The 20,113-nt window shown below is 40.8% G+C and overlaps 1 protein-coding gene across 1 annotated transcript in view; it reads left to right on the forward strand.

The window, feature by feature from the left end:
- The window catches only part of SPOCK1 (SPARC (osteonectin), cwcv and kazal like domains proteoglycan 1), a gene marked incomplete at both ends in the record, with an annotated part of 546,421 nt that extends 526,588 nt beyond the window's left edge, over positions 1–19,833 (forward strand). The window contains 5 exons of the mRNA XM_082834973.1: positions 1,395–1,511; positions 5,331–5,552; positions 9,980–10,042; positions 19,049–19,186; positions 19,643–19,833. Coding sequence (XP_082691099.1) covers positions 1,395–1,511; positions 5,331–5,552; positions 9,980–10,042; positions 19,049–19,186; positions 19,643–19,833 — 731 coding nt within the window. The remainder of the gene's footprint in view (positions 1–1,394; positions 1,512–5,330; positions 5,553–9,979; positions 10,043–19,048; positions 19,187–19,642) is intronic.
- Positions 19,834–20,113: the final 280 nt, after the last annotated feature.

A 20,113-nucleotide genomic window follows, 5' to 3' on the forward strand; every position in this document is an offset into this window, starting at 1 on the left:
TGCCTGAGGGCTGGGAGGTTTGGCTCGTGTTCTCCATCAAGGACCAAGCCCCAGGCTCAGGAAAGATGGGCTTTCCTGCAAGCAGACATGACCTATAAAAATGAGGAGAGGCTCTGCATAGTATTGTCTTCTGGAGGGGATTCATCCCTTTGCAGCTCAGATGGGGGCTGGTCGCCTCAGTTGAGTGAGACGCTGCTCTTAGTGAAGGCTGGATGGGAGTTTGAGCGAGACCCTCTGCTCATTCGTCACTACCCCCTTCCTCCCCAGTGCCTTCCACTGGGGTCTCTCCGCACTGATAGGTTCTAGCCTTAATCTACATCTTGTCAGCACCATGAGACATTCAGAACCTGGCTCTGCATCGTAATGTGGCTTGCTTGGCTTCACAGCCTGACTCCTGCAGCTTTAGAATTTGGGAAAACTGACAGTTGTGGGGTTCACTTCCTATTTACTGAGGCTTTACCTCCTCAGGTCTCTAATTCCTGTCCCTCCGGATGCGAACAACCGCTAAATGCATTGCTGGTTTTTCTGCCTCTTGGGAGCGGCCCACTGCCTGGACCCTTTGTCAGAATTCTCAGCACCCAGAATTAGGGTAAAATCAGGCAGCTAGGGAAAGTCAGCTCCCTCCTCTGCACCACTGTCCCTCCTTTGGGGATTTCTCTCCTCCAGTCTTAGCTCTCTATGAGACTGTCAAATAGCCCGCACCCACCTACCCATCCACCCATCTGGATTTTCTTCTTGTTCTCAGGAGTATTCGTTGGCCTTGCTCTGTCATACCGTAAAAGATAAGCCGGATAGCTAAAGATGGGCTGCATATAGAAAGGACTCTTCCAGGGACAAGGCATCCATCTGTCCATAGGGAAAAGTCGAGTCAGTCTGTTCAAAGGCCGGCAACATAAGCCACATCCACACACCCAAACGTGGGCTAAAGCAAAATCGGGAGTCGCTCTCACTGGGATCTTTTGGTGTCCCAGGCAGCCTTTCCCTAAGAGCATTAGCTGTTCCTAAATGTTAATCTCTTGCCATGAGTTCAGTGGAAAACATCTTCTCTGGCAACTGCAATAGCAAGTTTGATCGGGTTAGCAAAAGGGACCCGTGACGGTCTTTGGAGGCTGGTGCATGACCGCGAGGCCATCCCAGCTTGCTTTCAGAGTGCCAAGGCAGTCCAAGTTCGGTTGTGCATAGCGCTGCTTGCCATGGGCGTCTCGGCTCTCTCTCACTCTGTCATACTCTTTACCTGTGAGAGCAGCATCTTTGGGGCATTTTCACAGTGGCATAAGGAGCTATATCCTGGTTGCAGAGGGGGGTCTGTTAGGAGCATCACATGTTGAGAGTAGAGAGATCAAAAGAGGAGAAGGCCCACGGACTCACTGTTTCTTCCATCTTCTTTTCTCCAGCCTGCACGGACAAGGAGTTGAGGAACCTCGCTTCCCGGCTCAAAGACTGGTTTGGAGCCCTCCATGAGGATGCAAACAGGGTCGTCAAGCCCACCAGCTCCGACACAGCCCAAGGCAGTAAGACCGCTTTACTCTCGCTAATTTACCTCATTTTAAACACCACTTTCCCTCCTCAGTTATTGGATGTTGTTGATTGACCACCCTGAGATGCTGTTGTTAAAAGAAACCCTAAGTTAAATGTAGACACTGACTTGAAATATGCCCCAGTTTCAGAAATATTGGAGGAGAGGGAAATGCCTTAGAATCAAGAAAATACTACAACTCTACATTTTTTAAAGTCTGCTTGCAAAATCATCATGTGCCTAGTACAGTACTTTTGGAAAATGCATTTAAGTAAAGATACCAAAATAACAAACTACTGTGTATAAAATAGATAAGCAACAATATACTATATAACATAGGGAATTATAGCCATTATCTTGTAATAACCTGCAAAAATACTGAATCACTGTGCTGTACACCTGAAACTAACACAATAGTGTACATCAACCATACTTCACTTAAAAAATGTATAGAAACACAGCATTTTGACAACTGTAAGCACGTCGTGGCATGGCATATACTTCAAATGTTCCCTTGCCACATAGAAAAAAATATTTATGTCTGTGTGTGTGTGTATATACACACACACACACACACACACTTTACAGACTGTCTTATGGCCTTCTTTTATCATCCAGCAATACACTATCTTTCTAGGCTGTTGAGTAGTATTCTGCCTTGTAATCACTATATAGAATCTCAATGTATAGATACAACATAATTTATGTAATTAGACCTTTATTTGGGAGCTTTGAAGTTGTTCCTAATGTTCAGCTATTATAAGCAACATGGTAGCAAACATCTTTGATAACTTAGCTCTATGGACGTTAATCAGATTGCATTTTGTTTTCCATAGATAAACTCCCAGACAAGTGTTCCCTCCGCCATCACTGAACTGGCAGAGACCATACCCAGAGCCTCTCCAGAAGCTGGAGAGAAAACTCAGAGTAGGTCTGCCTGTTTGTACCTTGCCAGAGCCTCTCACTGCCTTTAACGCGAAGGCCATTAGGGGAGAGCTCCTGCACACTGTGGCCGATTGGCACAGAACGGCTTAGTCAACAATGCAGTTGTCGAGATGCGCGGAGCTTTGCCACAGCCTCTTCTGTGTAGAGATTTTTATATTGATTTGTCAAAATATAAAAACACACGTTATTTAAAGCAGAGAGTATTTCACCCCATCCCTGATGCCACACTTGTGTGGACAGGATTTCTGAACGTACTGCTCCTGGATTGAACTAAGTAGGTAAGAAGTGATACTGGTAATTGGTGGGACCCAGAGTTTAACCAGCATCTGGTCTTCAGGCCAAATTAGAATGATCTTCTTAATTTCGGGTTTATCCTTTGCTGTTCATAGCCATCTAGAGATACTAGTAGAGAATGTTGATCCTAGGGGACAATTCTTTCACCAGTTTGGAACTTTTTTACCTTAAGGGAAAGGTAGATTCTGGGAAGCAAATGCTAATAAGTGTCCAAAGAGTGGGCCCTGGGGTTGTAGTATCTGTGGGAAGGGGGATGTAAGAGTCTTTCTTTCCATCCCTGCCAAAGGTTTCCTTGGGAGTTTGTGGACAGTTAATTCACAGGTAGTCTCTAGAAGCTTTTCCCAGGGGTCTTCCAGGAGCCGCTGAGTCCCCGGGCTTTCTGAACAACCTTTCAATGAAGAGCAGATTGACGTGAAAGAGCTGCTCCTTGCAGCCTCCAGTCGTGGGAGGCCCCTTCTGCCTCCCGGGGAGCCTGCAAAAGGCCTGCCCTTGGCCACAGGCAAATCAAGTCCCTGAAGAGGTTTTTAGGTTGGATGTCCTGAAGCAACTGGAGCCAAGGGATATAAAGGAATGACACTTGGTTAGCCCACGAGGCACAGGAGGGAGAGACGTTTTTGTCAGTCCAGGAGTTCTGAAGGGGAAAACCACGGAACCCTAGAGGTGCCATGAGCGCGGGGCCAAGCAGAAGGGCTGCTCTGTTCCCCTGGGTATCAGATGCAGGTGCCCCTTTTCTAGAGCCTCCCAAATTTGGCACTTATTTCGGTGGTCAGTCAGCAGTAGTAAAATGTCCCTTTCCTGTGTATTAAAATGGTAATATCCTACAACATTGATGCATATACTACATAAAATATTCTGTACAAAAGCGTGGAGCCATTTAGTGTCAGAGTCAATTATCTTGCTTTATTCAGTCGCCCCTGAGGACATCATCACCACAGAGATTGTTCAGTCATGACCTTCAGTCAAAGAAGAGGCCAGATGATGTTCCATAGTCTCTCTTCCTGAAAATCAGGATCTTTTCTAAGATGCGCTTAAGATATCAAAAGGTATAAATTTAAAAATGGAAAGATTTTTGTACGCTGGAACGGGTAAGTTAAACTTTGCAGTAGCTAGAAAACTTCTCTCAACAAGTTCTTCTGTTGAGCACTTCCTGTGTGCCTGTACTGGCTCCTGGACAGCCAAGACCCTGTTGTAAAGATGCTACTTTAAAGGGTGGGCACGCTTTGCTCTGTCTTATATCCTGCTGACTAAGCAGAGGTTCCTGGTGAGGCACATAGAGCCTGATGAGCAGGCTGTAGGTTAGAACCCTAGAGGGTCAATCGATCCCATCAGGATCCTCAGCGACAGTCACTGTGGCAGCCCTTGCATTGCTCATCCCTAAACTTGGCACCCAAGCCAGCTGGATGTCCTCAGCGTAGGAGGCTCCTGTGTCATGCGAAGCAGAGGCAGCCCTGGGAGAGGAGGGACTGAGCATGTAGACTGAGGGTTGGGCCACCTGGGCTTGAATTCCAGCCCCACAATTGTATGACCTTGAGCAAGTAACTTAAATCTTGAGCTTCTTTTCTGTAATCCATAGGGAGGACAAAGCGTCATCTCTTAGGGCTGTTGTAAGGATTCAGTGAGATAATTCAGTATAAAATGCTGAGAAGAGTGCCTTCAGTAACACGAAAGTGAACTCTTCATCATTTCATCATTTTCCGGGGAAAATAAAACCAGTCCTAGAAATCCAGATTATGGAATAATTTAACATTGCCTGGTGCTTTGATTCCGAAAGAAAGATGAGTTTTACATGTGGGGTATGCCTTCTCTGGGGCTTGTCTACAGTACACTCAGTATCCCGAGTGTTAGGCCAAGTGTTATTATTCGAGCGCATACCGTTTCCACTGTAGAAACAAATACTTCTCTAAGAAAACCAACCCTCCTCCCCGCACCCCGGGAAATAAATAATTTTCTGAGTCATACATGATTCCATGTCATGTATCTCTTGAGGGGATTGCAGAAAAGAAAAATGGGGAACAGAGGCAGGTACCCTGGCTTGTTTTCCCATTAATGTTCAGACTGCTTGGACTGAACAGTCCTTTGGGATATAAATATAATCACTGCTTCTGGATTGTACCACGTAGTTTCATCTCACTGCCATCCTTTTACGATCGTTCTTTTGTTTTGGTTTTTCAAGTAGTTTTTTTTCCTCAATATAAAAGCATAGTTTGCAGTATTATCCGTTAGTCCTCTTACTCACCATGTTTGTACTCTTCCTTTTTCAGGCATCCCCCGTTTTAAGCAAGTCTGGTAAATGAAAAATCCCTATTTACATCACAGATAAATTAGGATTGGGGATTTATTCCCTTTAGAATATATTCTCCTCAAATGCTGACTTCTGTTTTAGCACATTTTAGACTGTTTCATTTAAAAACCAACCAACCACCACCACATGTTCTGGTAGAAGGCTGCTGAGACTGGACCCGTGGAGGGGGAAAGCACCAGGGGGGGAGGTGGAGAGGGTGGGCCCTGGGGCTCCTTTGGGGGCAGAAAGCTGGGGAGCAAGCAGGGCAGCTGAGACATGTCCTTCCCTCTACAGGGTTTGACACCAGCATCCTTCCCATCTGCAAGGACTCCCTGGGCTGGATGTTCAACAAGTTGGACATGAACTATGACCTCCTGCTTGACCACTCAGAGATCAACGCCATCTACCTGGATAAGTACGAGCCCTGTATCAAGCCTCTCTTCAATTCCTGTGACTCCTTCAAGGATGGCAAGCTCTCTAACAATGAGTGGTGCTACTGCTTCCAGAAGCCTGGAGGTAAGGCAGGAGGGAGGTGGGGCCCAGAGGGCAGGGCCACCATGCTGTGCAGGGAAGGGCCCCCTATCATGTCCTGGGGAGATAGACAAGGATCAGCAAGCAGAAAGACACAGCTAGAGAATAAAGCAAACGCTCTTTCCTCCTCATTGACCTCCACTTTCAGCATGGTAGGGAAAACCCAGGAGCATAATTAAGGAGTGTGTTATTCCACTCCTCCTTTTAGGAAAATCTTTTAACTGTTGTGCCTCAGCTTTTCCATCTGTAAGATGGGCGTAGAAACCTTTGCTACATAATTCCCAAAGTCAGTGTAAGATCCTTCATGTCTTTGTTTTTTGTACATTTTCTTCAGATTAGGGTCTTAGGGGTTTCCGTTTGGTTTCAGTAGGAACTCTCTCTCTCTCTATACTAAGACGTTAGAATTGGTCTCATCACAGGTATTGCAAATAGTTTTTTTTTTTCCCCAAATTTGACTATGTGCGTTTTCGCTAGGGTGAAATTTTTAAGATAGTTAAATTTCTCCGTCTTTTATTTTGGGGCTTCTTAGAAGCCATAAGGCTTACGTTAAGCTTAGAAAGGCATTTCCCACTGTGAGATAGTAAAGCAATTCTCTTGTTTTCTTTAGTACCTTTGTGGGGTTTTGTTTGTTTACTGAAATCTTTTATCACTTTAGTTTTTTGTGTGTGTGCAGTCAAGTAGGGTCCCAGTCCCGATCCCTTGAGATGGCTGTCCACTTGCCCATTTGTCATTAATTGACTAACCCACCTTTCTCCCACTAGTTTGAAATGCTTCCTCTATCATATATAAAACTCCTATATGCTCTATGTAGATCTGGCTATTCCTGGGTGCTCTGTCCTACTAATTGACACGTTTTATTATTTAGTGGACCACTCTCTCCTACCATTAATCTTTTTTCAGAATATCGTTATATGTCCTATATGTTTGAACTCTTTGAATTTTATAATCAGTTCATTCAATTAAAAAAAAACTTACTGGTATTTTTTTTAGAATTAGGCAAAATTAGATTAATCTAGAGAGTTGAGTTGACAGCTATATAATATTGAACCCTTTTATCCTACAACAGGGTTTGTCTGTTAACCAGCAAGCTACAGGTTTGGTTTTCACAGATGTTATACTTCCCTTGTGTTTATTGTTGTTGCCAGTATAGACAAAATCCATTTTTTCCCATTATATTTCCTCACTGGTGGTTGCTTCACTATTAAATTTGTTCCCGGCCACCATCCTAAATCCTCACTTTATTTATGATGGTTATTCTGGTTGGTTTCCTTGAATTTTTCAGGTGTGCACCCATATTATCTGCAAATAGTGATAGTTTTTTCTCTTTTCAATTTTTGTACCTCATTTCTTTCTAATCACATCAGCTAGTTCTTCCAAATCGATGTTACATAATAGCCATGCTTTTTACTTCAATAGGAATGCTTGTGGTGGTTCAGCGTTAAGCTTAATGATAGCTTTGGGCTTGAGTTCATACAAATTCATGTGGCTTTAGCTCCAGGTTGAGGCTGAATGAAGCGAAGCCTCATTGCTAATACTTCACCTGGAGGGGTAATGCCAGGGCCCCGAGAGGGAAGTAACTGCCGAGAGGGAAGTAACGAGACACAGCTGAGCCCCTGGCCACAGGCGATGCCTCCAGATAGGCTGCCCTTTCAGCAACTGTGGGAGGGAGCCAGGACCCACCTATGGAAAAGAATGGCATCTAGGAGGAGTTGAGCAAAATAATTTGTTGTCGTTCTTTGTTTCTTATTTTGTGTACTTCTCCCATTTTCTTAAGTTAGTTCCTTTATTTTTTTGATAAAGTTCCTACCACCTCCCTTCCTGACCCAGAACCAACTTTGGGAGTTCTATTTACCCTCACCTTTCTTTATTATTTCCTATATTTTTAATGTACGTACTGGAGGGTAAAGTTTTCCTCCAAAGCACTCCTTTAGCTATGGGCCGTAGGTATTCATAGTTTGTATTTTTATTATGGTTAATTTGTAGATATTCTACAGTTAAGGATCTGGGTACCTCTTTGGCCCAATAAAGCTTTGAAAGAGCACTTTTAAACTCTTCGTGCTGACTGAGATCATTCTTTTCTTTATTGCCAAGTTTTAGAAGTTTTTTCAGAAGTTCTCATGGGAATCAGTCTTTGAATGTTTGAAAATATATATAAATTTCCTTTATACAGAAGCAAAGATGCTAAGTATAAACTTCCTGGAATCATAGTTTGCTCTCTTGATACTTTAACGTTATTCTCCTAGCCCTGGATGTAGTTAATGAAAGAGCGAACCCACACGAATTTTTCTCCCTTTTGGTGGTGATGTAACCATTTTGCCTGGAAGCCAAAAGAATTCTTTACCTTTCACGGCTATGAACTTCCTTGGACATGTTTTAGTTTTGCTCAGGCTATATCAATCACTTTTTCCGGAGACATGTGATGCTCTTTTGAGCTCTAGAATTAAAACTTTTTTGTCCCACGTGTTTAGTCTCTTCTCATCAGTCACATGGACGTTTCACATCAGTTTTGTTGCTTCAGATATAGCCTTCCTTTCTTTAACGGCTTAATTTTCCTCCTTATGTCATTTATATCCTTGAGCTTTTGTACCTGTGCATTAAAATACTTGTAGACGGTCTTTTTTCATTAGAATCTTTGGTAAATATTTTCTTCTCAGCAGCATACATTTTCTGTTACAAATTTTTCATCTGAAGTTTGTTCTTGTTCGTCCCTCTCTTTTTCTTGCAGCATTTTTAGTAGGTCTCAGTCTTGATTCATTTTTACTTATAAGTAGAGTTTTTAAAGACAGTTTGAGAAAAGGGCCTGACAATTAGAAACTTTCTTCCTGGTAAACTGGCAGAGTGTCTATGATTGTGATGCTCCTTCAGGAGCAGTCTTCTAAATGCCTAAAGATTTTTTCTCTGTATTTCTTCATAGGGAGATGAGCATTTCCATTTGTACCTACCTCATATGGTGACTGTAAAGATTAAATTAATTAGAAACTTCTAAAACATTAGCTGGTGCATTCTGAGAATTCAGTGAATGTTCATTATTTGCTATAGATGCTACTTTTTTTTTTTTTTTTTTGGCGGTACGTGGGCCTCTCACTGTTGGGGCCTCTCCCGTTGCGGAGCACAGGCTCCGGACGCGCAGGCTCGGCGGCCATGGCTCACGGGCCCAGCCGCTCCGTGGCATGCGGGATCTTCCCGGACCGGGGCACGAACCCGTGTCCCCTGCATCGGCAGGCGGACTCTCAACCACTGCGCCACCAGGGAAGCCCTAGATGCTACTTTTAATCATCAAAGAAAGATGGAGTTTGGTCTCTTTTTTGTTGGTTTCAGGTGGTATCTTTCTTTCTCCTGTACTCCGAAATCATCTTAAACCCAGAAGTCAAAAACATGTACTTGATAGTTTCTCTCAAGGAATGAGAAGCAAGACCAGGTGGCATTGTGAAATCCGAAGGGTGACAGATGTAAATAGGCGCTCAGGTACCTTCTGCAGACTCCACACTTGTACTTACAGAGGTAGGGTAAGTGCTCTGAGAATCCAAATGTCATGGTCTTTGCTGGAGAACCATGAGCAAATAGCAGAGCCACAGCATCTGCAAAGGCCGGTCATAGTAAAATTAAGATTAGTGAGGTCGCCTTTCTTTTTGCATGGAGGGGAAGTCAAAAGGGTACCACACACTTCCATATGCCCTACTTTAGCCATGTGGCTCCCACTGTATCAGCCCTTCCCTTGAGAATGGACAGTTTTGAGCTCGTTTGTAATAACACATGTTTTATCACTGAAGACTTGGAGGCTGAGAGGGAGAAAGAGACAGGCCCAAAGTACTTACCTAGGAGGTGGCAAAGCCCAGAGTTAAGGTGTCACCCTTCTGTCCCTCTAGATCTCTTCTGTATCTTCATGGTTGTCCCTTGAGGCCTGTGGTTTACTTTCCTGGGGTAGTGAGCCATGAGGTCGGAGGTAGCCATTCTAATCGTCTTTCTATCCTGCAGTAAGACCTGGGGTAGATTAAGTATTTGTCCCAGTCTGTGGATTCAACACACGTACCCACTAGTAACCTTTTATCCTGGCTCTCAGCTCATAGAAGTCTTGGCTGATAAGAGACTTTTTTTCTTTCTATAAGGAAGTAAATAATGAAATCACTGACTAGACACTTGGTATTTGCTTGAATGGTTGGTGGGAAGAAAGATTCCTATACAGTGCAAGTAGCCCCCAAATACTATTTTAAGTACCTAGTGGTATAAAATGTTGTTTTTTTTAAAATTAGTGCCACTAATGGCCTGAATTTGTTTTGCTGCATAGTAACAGCAGATGAAGTAATTCCACTCCCAGGTGTGTCCTTGTCTCCATTTCGTGTCCAGAGTGAAACCAGTCACTAGCAATCATATCCCTTACCATCTGGAAACTGACTTGCATAAATTATTTTTAGGTCTCCCTTGCCAGAATGAAATGAACAGGATTCAGAAGTTGAACAAGGGGAAAAGCCTGCTGGGTAAGCACCATTTCTTGCCACTCATTTAAACAACTAATTAAACCATCCGTGTCTCTTGTAATATTGAGCACAGCCATGGTTATTCAATTAGGGACCAGTGTTTTGTGAAAGAACTGCCTCATATTACCCGAGACAGGGCTCTTCCAGGAAGCTGGTACTAGGCGGTAGTCCACAGGACATACTCTGAGGCTCAGTTAGCTGGCTGAGAAACGCTGCGTGCTCCATCAGCGGGAGGAGACGTCAAAGGTCAGCCCATGACCAGTGGGCAGGTCACCGGGCTGAAATCGAGCTAACCCCTCCCTGATCTTGGCTTTTCCTTCTTTCAGGTATGGCCATTGAACGGAGCTCTCAAGGGTTCCTTCCAAGTTAAAATGATAAGATCTATAAATTATAGAATTTCCTACATTCTGCAGATCAAGTTGTCCATTCAAGGAGGACGATGAGCTGAGTCCCTTCTAAATTTATCAGACAGGGTCCAAGGACTCGAGTGCACTTAAACACATTCCTGTTTCATGTGCGTGATCACTGGACCCTGTCTCTACGTTTCTCCTCTTATCTTCTGTCCAAATGTTGAGGTGGAAGCAAGTGCGTTGTGCGAGTGTGTTTTTTCCCTGACATGCAAATCTGTGGCCAAGGTAACAAATGCTGGCTGTTGAAGGTTCCATTTAGCTCCGTACCCTCCTTTCTGCAGCACGCAGACCAGGCCATTGCTGAGACATCAGAGACACCTCATTTGTTTGCCCAAAAAAGAGCCTGCACTGCTTCCCTTGCTTTTTAAAAAGAGAGCTGACAGCTACAACACGAATTATTCTTGTTAAACATTCAGAAGCAGGTTCACCCCCTAAACAGCCTGCCCTTTAGCTATTTTCTTGAAGGAAACAAACAAACAGGCGAATTTTTTGCAGATTGGTCTGTGAACTCTGGCCATTTCTCTTCACCTGATGTTTGTGCCACTCCAAGTGCATCTTATCTCCTTCCTTCTACTTTTGAAAATTACTTATTTCACTGGCTTGCCTTAGACTTCCCACTTCTGATAACACCCTTTTCAGCTCACCAAGAACTCCAGAGTCATTGTGATCTGGACCTGAGTGTAGGTTCTTCTCCAGTGTTGAAGACATAAAAGCATCTTTCTGGATCCCTCTTCCATCGGGCTTTCCTCCAGTGCAAGGACTTGTGCTCAATGATCTGATTCTTCCATGTGCGAGGTTATTTTGGGTTTGAGTGATGTGCTTAAGAGAACTAATAGAGAGTGCTATTTCTGGATGCATGGATATCTTCTTACTGCTTCATTGATAATGAGATATTTTTAAAGTATGTGGCCTCAGATAAAATGTCTCATCTTTTATTTCCCCCAGTTCACAGGAATGAAAGGCCTATCTTTTTCCTACTGTGAATCCCACCTAGTTTTAAAGCTCACTTTACCACATCTCCCCACATAGGGATATTATTCCAGCTGACTCATAAAAATACCATTTATCTGCTTACAAATTATTTTTTGCAGGGGGAAATCTCCTAATATAACACATGTGTATTCAGGGGCATTCAGATTCCTAGCAGAGACAAGCAATAACAAATTACAGTCAGTTATAATTACTGCCTACTTAGAAAAAAAATGGTAATTCTATTACCTTATAGATATAGAGCAGCACCTGCTTCCTACCAACCTGGGGCCTCAAGCCAGGATATATATTTTTTGGTGGGGGGGCATCTATTAACTGCTCTTGTTTTCCAACTGCAGCTCAAGGAGGAGGATCAGCATTTCCTCACCTTTCTACTTGTTCTCAAAAGAAAGCATCTGCTTTTTTTTTTTTTTGGTCCTTCCTTCTGTTCCCTGAAGACCAGGGGTGCTGTGCACTGGCTGAGCAACTAAGAGTATGGGCACTACTTCTAACTGCAGCACCAGCAGACTTACCTGTCACTTAGGAGGGATTTTTCTGGGGGCAACTTCCTAGCTGTGATCTTTGAGAACGTGGTCATCTTGGAATAGCTTGGTGAGCAGTTGCTAGAATCAGCTGGATCGGAGGTTACTGTCTGCCATGCCACTCTTCTTTCCAGATCTGTTCTATGAAATAAAATAAAAGGTCAATTTAAAAACACAGTCACTCTCAAAAAAAAGTCACAAATAAAATTAGGCAGTAGGAGCCAGTGGTAAGCAGAAACCTCCATCCTCACATGGCTGATTAATGTTACTACTCAGGTTACACTGAGAATTGTCCCACAGTAGATGAGCACACAATCATCAAACACACACACACATGCCCCCTAAGAAAAATGAAAACTAAAAACTGTCATAAATAGTACCTACAGTTGAGTGTTAAGAAGAGAAAATATTATCTTCAGAGTGCTGAGAGGAAATCACTTTGAACCTAGGATGTTAAATTTATCTCAGTGATCATCCAAGTGTGATGACAGACATATTCTCAAACCACAGATTCAGTAAGCTTACTAACCGTAGACTTACTAAAGGTTTTAATACGCAGAAGACAAACAATACCAGGAGGAATCATTGAGATACAACGTGGAAAAGAGATAAGGCATGCTGCTAAATCTAAACAAATATGAACTATAAAAATGTTTTGATATCAAGGTAGAATTAAAATTTCAGACTGTTGGGGGTCAGTGAGAAAAATGTGATAAAAATGTGTCTGGTTTATTCAGGAATAAAAGAAAATATAGATTAACTTAAGATTTTATTAAGAAAAATATGATTCTCAGTGCATATTGTAAGGTAACAGTAAAAATATTGGAAAAAGAATATGTAGTTTTTAAACCTATGGAAGACAACCATAGAATAAAGAAAACTTGATCATTTCAACAGAAAGCAGGAAAGGGGGAAGACAGCAAACACAAAATACAGTGGTAGATATAAAAACACGCATATCTGTAATCAATCACCATAAATGTGACTGGGCCAAACTCATTTATTATGAGACAGAGACAGAGACTGAGAAAATCTGACAAGAGCAAATACTTTGTTTTCAATTCTTAAGAGAAAGAGGTATTATTATCTTGCTGAAATAAATGTTACATTTACTATGTTGTTATGTCATCAATTGGTATACCCATAACTTTAAAACAAAATGTAACATTATAACAATTGTAACTGTAGATGTAACCAGCATAGGAGCACTCAATATATAAGGCAAATACTAACAGACATAAAAGGAGAAATTGACAGTGACACAATAATAGTGGGGGACTTCACCCCACTTTCATCAATGGACAGATCATCTAGATAGAAAATCAGTAAGGAAACACAGGCCTTAAATGCTATTTATACAGCATTCCATCCAAAAGCAGCAGAATACACAGTCTTTTCAAGTGCACATGGAACATTCTCCAGGATTGATCACATCTTGGGTCACAAAGCAAGCCTTAGTAAAGTTAAGAAAATTGCAGTCAATATCAAGCATCTTTTCTGACCACAGTGCTGTGAGATTAGAAATCAACTATAAGATAAACACTGGAAAAAAGCACAAACATGTGGAGTCTAAACAACCAATGGATCACTGAAGAAATCAAAAAATACCTAGAGACAAATGACAATGAAAACAGGATGATGCAAAAGCAGTTCTAAGAGGGAAGTTTATAGCAATACAATCTTACCACAGGAAGCAAGAGAAGTCCCAAATAAACAACCTTACGCCTGAAGCAACTAGAGAAAGAAGCACAAACAAAACCCAAAGTTAGTAGTAAGGAAAGAAATCATAAAGATCAGAGCAGAAATAAATGAAATAGAAACAAAACAATAGCAAAGATCAATAAAACTAAAAGCTGGTTCTTTGAGAAGATAAACAAAATGGATAAACCCTTTGACTCATCAAGAAAAAAGTGGAGAGGATGCAAATCAATAAAATTAGAAATGGAAAAGTTACAACTGACACCACAGAAATACAAAGGATCCTAAGAGACTACTACAAGCAATTATATGCCACTAAAATGGACAACCTAGAAGAAATGGACAAAATCTTAAAAAGAATGGAACCTTCTAAGACTGAACCAGGAAGAAATAGAAAATATGAACAGACCAATCACAAGTACTGACATTGAAAGTGTGATTAAAAGATTCCCAACAAACAAAAGTCCAGGACTAGATGGCTTCACAGGTGAATTCTATCAAACATTTAGAGAAGAGCTAACACCCATCCTTCTCAAACTCTTCCAAAAAATTGCAGAGGAAGGAACACTCCCAAACTCATTCTATGGGGCTACTGTCACCCAGATACCAAAACCAGACAAAGATACCACAAAAAAGAAAATTACAGGCCAATATCACTGATGAACATAGATGCAAAAATCCTCAACAAAATACTAGCAAACTGAATCCAGCAATACATTAAAAGGATCATATGCCATGGTAAAGTGGAGTTTATCCCAGGGACGCAAGGATTTTTCAATATCCACAAATCATTCAGTGTGATACACCACGCTAACAAAGTGAAGAAAAAAAAACCATATGATCATGTCAATCCCAAACTCCCAGTCTATCCCTCCCCCACTCCCCCTGGTAACCATAAGTTCATTCTCTAATTCTGTGAGTCTGTTTGCTTTCTAAATAAGTTCATTTGTATAGGTTTTTTTGGATTCTGCATATAAAGCAATATCATATGATACTTGTCTTTCTCTGTCTGACTTCACTTAGTAGGACAATCTCCAGGTCCATCCATGTTGCTTTTCAATGGCTGAGTAATATTCCATTGTTTCCATATATCACTTATATGCAGAACCGAAAAAAATGATACAAACGAACTTATTTACAAAACAGAAGCAGACTCACAGACATAAAACACTTATGATTACCAAAGGGGAAAGGTGAAGGTGGGGAGGGATAAACTGGAAGTTTGGGACGGACATGTACACACTACTACATTTAAAATAGATAACCAACAAGGGTCTGCTGTGTAGCACAGGGAACACCGCTCAATATTCTGTAATAACATAAATGGGAAGAGAATTTGAAAAAGAATAGATACATGTATATGAATAACTGAATCACTCTGCTGTACACCTGAAACTTACACAACATTGTAAATCAACCATAGTCCAATATAAAATAAAAATTTTAAAAAAAGAACACACACACACACACACACACACACACACACACAAAGTAACAGAACTGCAAGGAGGAGTTGTCGTATCTGTAGCCTAATCAGAGACTCTAATATACCTCTTCTTGGAAACTTACAGTTCAAGTATACAAAAGAAGAAATGAACAACATAATTCATTAGCATTTTTATATATGTATTCCTATTTTATATATGTATTCCTAGTCATTAGCATTTTTATATATGTATTCCTGTATATGTACATAGGCATAGAATAGACAGTCTGTTCAAACACACATGACATTTGTCATGGACTACACAAAAGAAAACTAAAACTAAACACCTCAAAAAAGTATCATAGATGATATTCTCTACAACACAATACAAACAGAAGTAAAAAGTGAGGTTACACAACCTTATATGTCTGGGTTTTGTTTTTTAAATAATTAGTCAAAGATGAAATAAAGTAAAACTACAGAACATTTAGACCTGAATGAAAATGACAGCACTATGTGCCAAAAACAGAGAAGCAACTAAAATGAAACTTAGAGGAACATTCATAGCTTCAAATGCATTTCTGGAAAAAAAAAAAAAAAAAAAAAAAAACTAAAATTTCAAATCCAAAAGCTATAAGGACAACACAGTTAAGACTAAAGCAAAAAGAAATCAAATAGACAAAACTTTGACAATGTGAAAGCCTCAAATAGTCTCATGAATTTAAAAATGGGCTGTAACCTCAGATATAGATGAAAAGTATAAATCTGTAGTTCTCAAACTTCACAGTTTGAGAACTACAGAAACACCTGGAGAGTTTATTAAAGCATAGTTTGCTGGGCCCCACTCTCAAAGTCTTTAATTCAGTAGGTTTGAGGTGGGCTCAAGAACTTGCTTTTCCAAGCAGTTTGTTTGCCACTGATGATGCAGCTGCTGGTCCTGGGCCCACACTTTGGAAACCATTGCTATAAACCAACTTACAGCAATTACGAAAACCTAGTTGAAAAGGATACTATGAGTATGGGTCATGAAGAAAAAGAAGACCCAACAGGATTAAAAAAAAAACAAAAACATTAATTTTAAATCAAAATCAAAATACTACTGTCACCTCCTAAAATAGGCACCAGGCCCAAAATATTTTTATGGGTGAATCCATGGAAGAGATCATTCTCATTTTATACAAAACATCTGGAGTACAGAAAAAGAAAAATACCTGAATCACTTTACAAATGAGTTGCTTGGATACAGAAATTGAAGAAACAAAACTATATGCCTCTATCACTTAGTAACATAGAGGCAAAAGGATCAGAAAATTGAATCCAATATATCATGACCAAGTAGTATTTATTCCAGGAAAGCAAAGATATATTTTAAAAAATTGTGCCACTCATTAAAAGCATATAAAGGATAAAAAATCCTATGATTCTCTCAAGTATTAATGTTATTGAATCAGGAAGGAATAGAAAATCTGAACAGACCGGTTACTAGTGAGGAGATTGAATCAATAATCAAAAATCTCCCACGAAAGCAAAGACCAAGAGCAGATAGCTTCACTGGTGAATCTGACCAAATATTTAAAGAAGAATTAACACCAATCCTTCTCCAACTCTTCCCAAAAAACTTCAGAGGAGGGAACACTCCCAAACTCATTTTATGAAGCCAGCATTACCTTGATACTAAAGCCAGAAAAAAACACTACAAGAAAAGAAAACTACAAGCCAATATCCCAGATGAATATAGATGCAAAAATTCTCTAGCAGCACATTAAAGGAAAGGAAGATGTAAAATTTTCTTTGTTTGCAGATGATACCATTTACCCAAGGAGGTGAAAGATCTCTATGCTGAAAACTGTTAAGACATTGATGAAAGGAATCCCATATTCATGGATTAGAAGAATTAATATTGTTAAAATGTCTATACTACCCAAAGTCATGTATAGATTCAAAGCAATTTCTATAAAGATCCCAGTAGCATTTTTACAGAAATAGAAACACAATCCTAAAATTTATATGAAACCACAAAACCCCCAAATAGCCAAAGCAACTCTAAGAAAGAACAAAGAAGAACACTTCCTGATTTCCAGCTGTATTATAAAGCTATAGTCAACAAACAAGGTTGTACTGGCATAAAAATAGACACACAGAGTAACAGAACATAATGGAGAGCCCAGAAATAAACCCATACATATACAATCAACTAATATATTCAAAAGACAGTCTCTTCAATAAATGGTGCTGGGAAAATTGGATATTCACATGTAAAAGAATGAAACTAGACCCCTACCTTACACCACTCACAAAAATTAACTTGAAATTGATCAAAGACCTAAATGTAAGACTGGAAACAATAAAACTGCTAGAAAAACACATAGGAAAAAAGCTCTTGACATGGGCCTTGGCAGTGAGTTTTTGCATATGACACCTAAAACACAAGCAACAAGATCAAAAATATGTGGGACCACATCAAACTTAAAAGCTTCTGTGCAGCAAAACAATCAAAAAAACGAAAAGACAACCTATGGAATGAGAAGAAATATTTGCAAACCATATATCAGATAGGGGTTAATATCAATATATGTAAAGAACTCATACAACTCAATAGCAAAAACAAAACAAACAAAAAATTCCACAAATACTTCAATTTGACAAATGGACAAAGGAACTGAATAGACATTTTTTCCAAAGAAGATATTCAGATGGTCAACAGGTACATGAAAAGGTGCTCAGCCTCACTAATCATCAGGGAAGTGCAAATCAAAACCACAATAAGATATCAGGTCCTGCCTGTTAGAACTGCTATCATGAAAAAGACAAGGGATAACAAATGTTGGCAAGGATGTGGAAAAAGGAGAACCCTTGTGCACTGTTGCTGGGATTATAAATTGGTGCAGCCCTATGGAAAACAGTATGGAGGTTCCTCAAAAAATTAAAGATAGAACTACCATATGATCCAGAAATTCTGCTTCTGGGAATATATCTGAAGGAAATGAATATACTATGTCAAAGAGATATCTGCACACCCATATTCATGGCAGCATCATTTACATTAGCCAAGATGTGGAAACAACCTAAGTGTTCATCAACAGATGAATGGCTAAAGAGGTTCATATATGTTTATATATATATATATATATATGTATATGTATGTATACACACACACACACACACACACACACACACACACACATATATATATATGAACAGAACATCATTCAGCCAGAAGAAAGGAAATCCTGCCAATTGTGATGACGTGGATGGACTTTGAGGGCATTATCCTGAGTGAAGTAAGTCAGACAGAGAAAGAAAATACTGTATGATCACTTGTATGTGTAATCTAAAAACAAACTTTGAGACTGGTGGTAAACACAGGCAGAGTATGGGCAGTGGGAAAATTGGATGAAAGTGGTCCAAAGGTACAAACTTCCAGTTATAAGATAAATAACTACTGGGATATAACATACAACGTGATATCTATAGTTAACACTGCTGTATGGTAGATATGAAAGTTGCTAAGAGTAAATCCTGAGAGTTCTTCTCCCAAGGGAAAAAAAAATTTTTTGTTCTATATGAGATGATGGATGTAAACTAAATTTACTGTGGTAATCATTTCACAATATATAAGTCAAATCATTGTGCTATACACCTTAAACTTATCCAGTGCTGTGTGTCGATTATATGTCAATTACATTTCAATAAAACTGGAAAAACTTCTGAAATAGTTATTAGTAAGAGTAGAACCACAGGGAAAAAGAGAACTCATCCAAGAAGGAATCCTATCTAACCTTGAGCAAGTCCTAGGGCCCTGTAATTTTGATTAGGTAATAACCAAGCATGCCATTCTTTCTTGCTGGCTTTGCAGTAAATACCCTGTCTGATGTGTGAGCCCTCTTGTCTGTTTTTGAGGGCATTAACTCTGAATATCTGTGCACTTCTCTGATTCAAGTTGGACCTTTCGTTCTCCCAGGAGCATTCATACCTCGGTGTAATGAGGAGGGCTATTACAAAGCCACACAGTGCCACGGCAGCACAGGGCAGTGCTGGTGTGTGGATAAATACGGGAACGAGCTAGCTGGCTCCAGGAAACAGGGTGCTGTGAGCTGTGGTGAGTAAGGCCTGCTGCATCAGCCCCCAATGACCTCTGGTGACTTAGAGGTACTCACTGGATGAGGATCTGGGCAGAAGAATTTGTAGAGGTCGTTATGGTCTACAGTGAGTGAGTTCACAATGGAGATAAAGTAACCCTGAAATCACATGAGATAATGCATAGCTAGTTTTCCGAGTGCCAGGAGCTCACTATGGCCAATGAACTGGACAGCAGTTTTTGACAGTCAGAAACGGTTGCAGGCAAAGAGTGACTCAGATAGACCTCCCAAAAAGGTGGAAACATCTCAAGAATTCTGGGGCTCATATCAGAATAAAGCTTGTGGTCCATGCCAGGTAGACAGGGATGCTCTCATGTTCAGAAGGTAAATTGCATGATTTTGCCCTACAGTTAAGGAAGTCGTGAGGCATAAGCAGAACCTAACCTCAGATCTTTTCTTCCTTCTTAATGTTTCAGAAGAGGAGCAGGAAACTTCAGGGGATTTTGGCAGTGGCGGCTCTGTGGTCCTGCTGGATGACCTAGAGGATGAATGGGAGCTGGGACCAAAGGACAAAGTGGGGAAGCTGCGGGTGCACGCCCGGGCAGCGACGGAGGATGATGAGGACGAGGGCGACGAGAAAGAGGACGAGGTCGGGTACATATGGTAGTTCCCACGAGGAGGAGGACACGAGGTTCGCACAACACTGCAAGTCACTTCCTGTTCCTGCATTTGTATCTAAGACTCCACGGCACATGGCCTCTTCTCCATTGTTGCCCTCTCTACCCAACCTAAGGTTCGGAAGACAACTCCTTGTTCCCGGAGCGTTCTGATTTTGCATACGGCGTGTGGGAAAAAGGGTGTTGTGTTTTGTTTTTTAGACAGGGGAAGGCTGGCTGAATTAGAGCCTCCTTCCCTCCCGTGAGTTTTTTGCAACAAGCATGTGATTT

This window comes from Leucopleurus acutus (assembly GCF_964270905.1).
Source record: "Leucopleurus acutus genome assembly, chromosome: 3".
Lineage (NCBI taxonomy): Eukaryota > Metazoa > Chordata > Mammalia > Artiodactyla > Delphinidae > Leucopleurus > Leucopleurus acutus.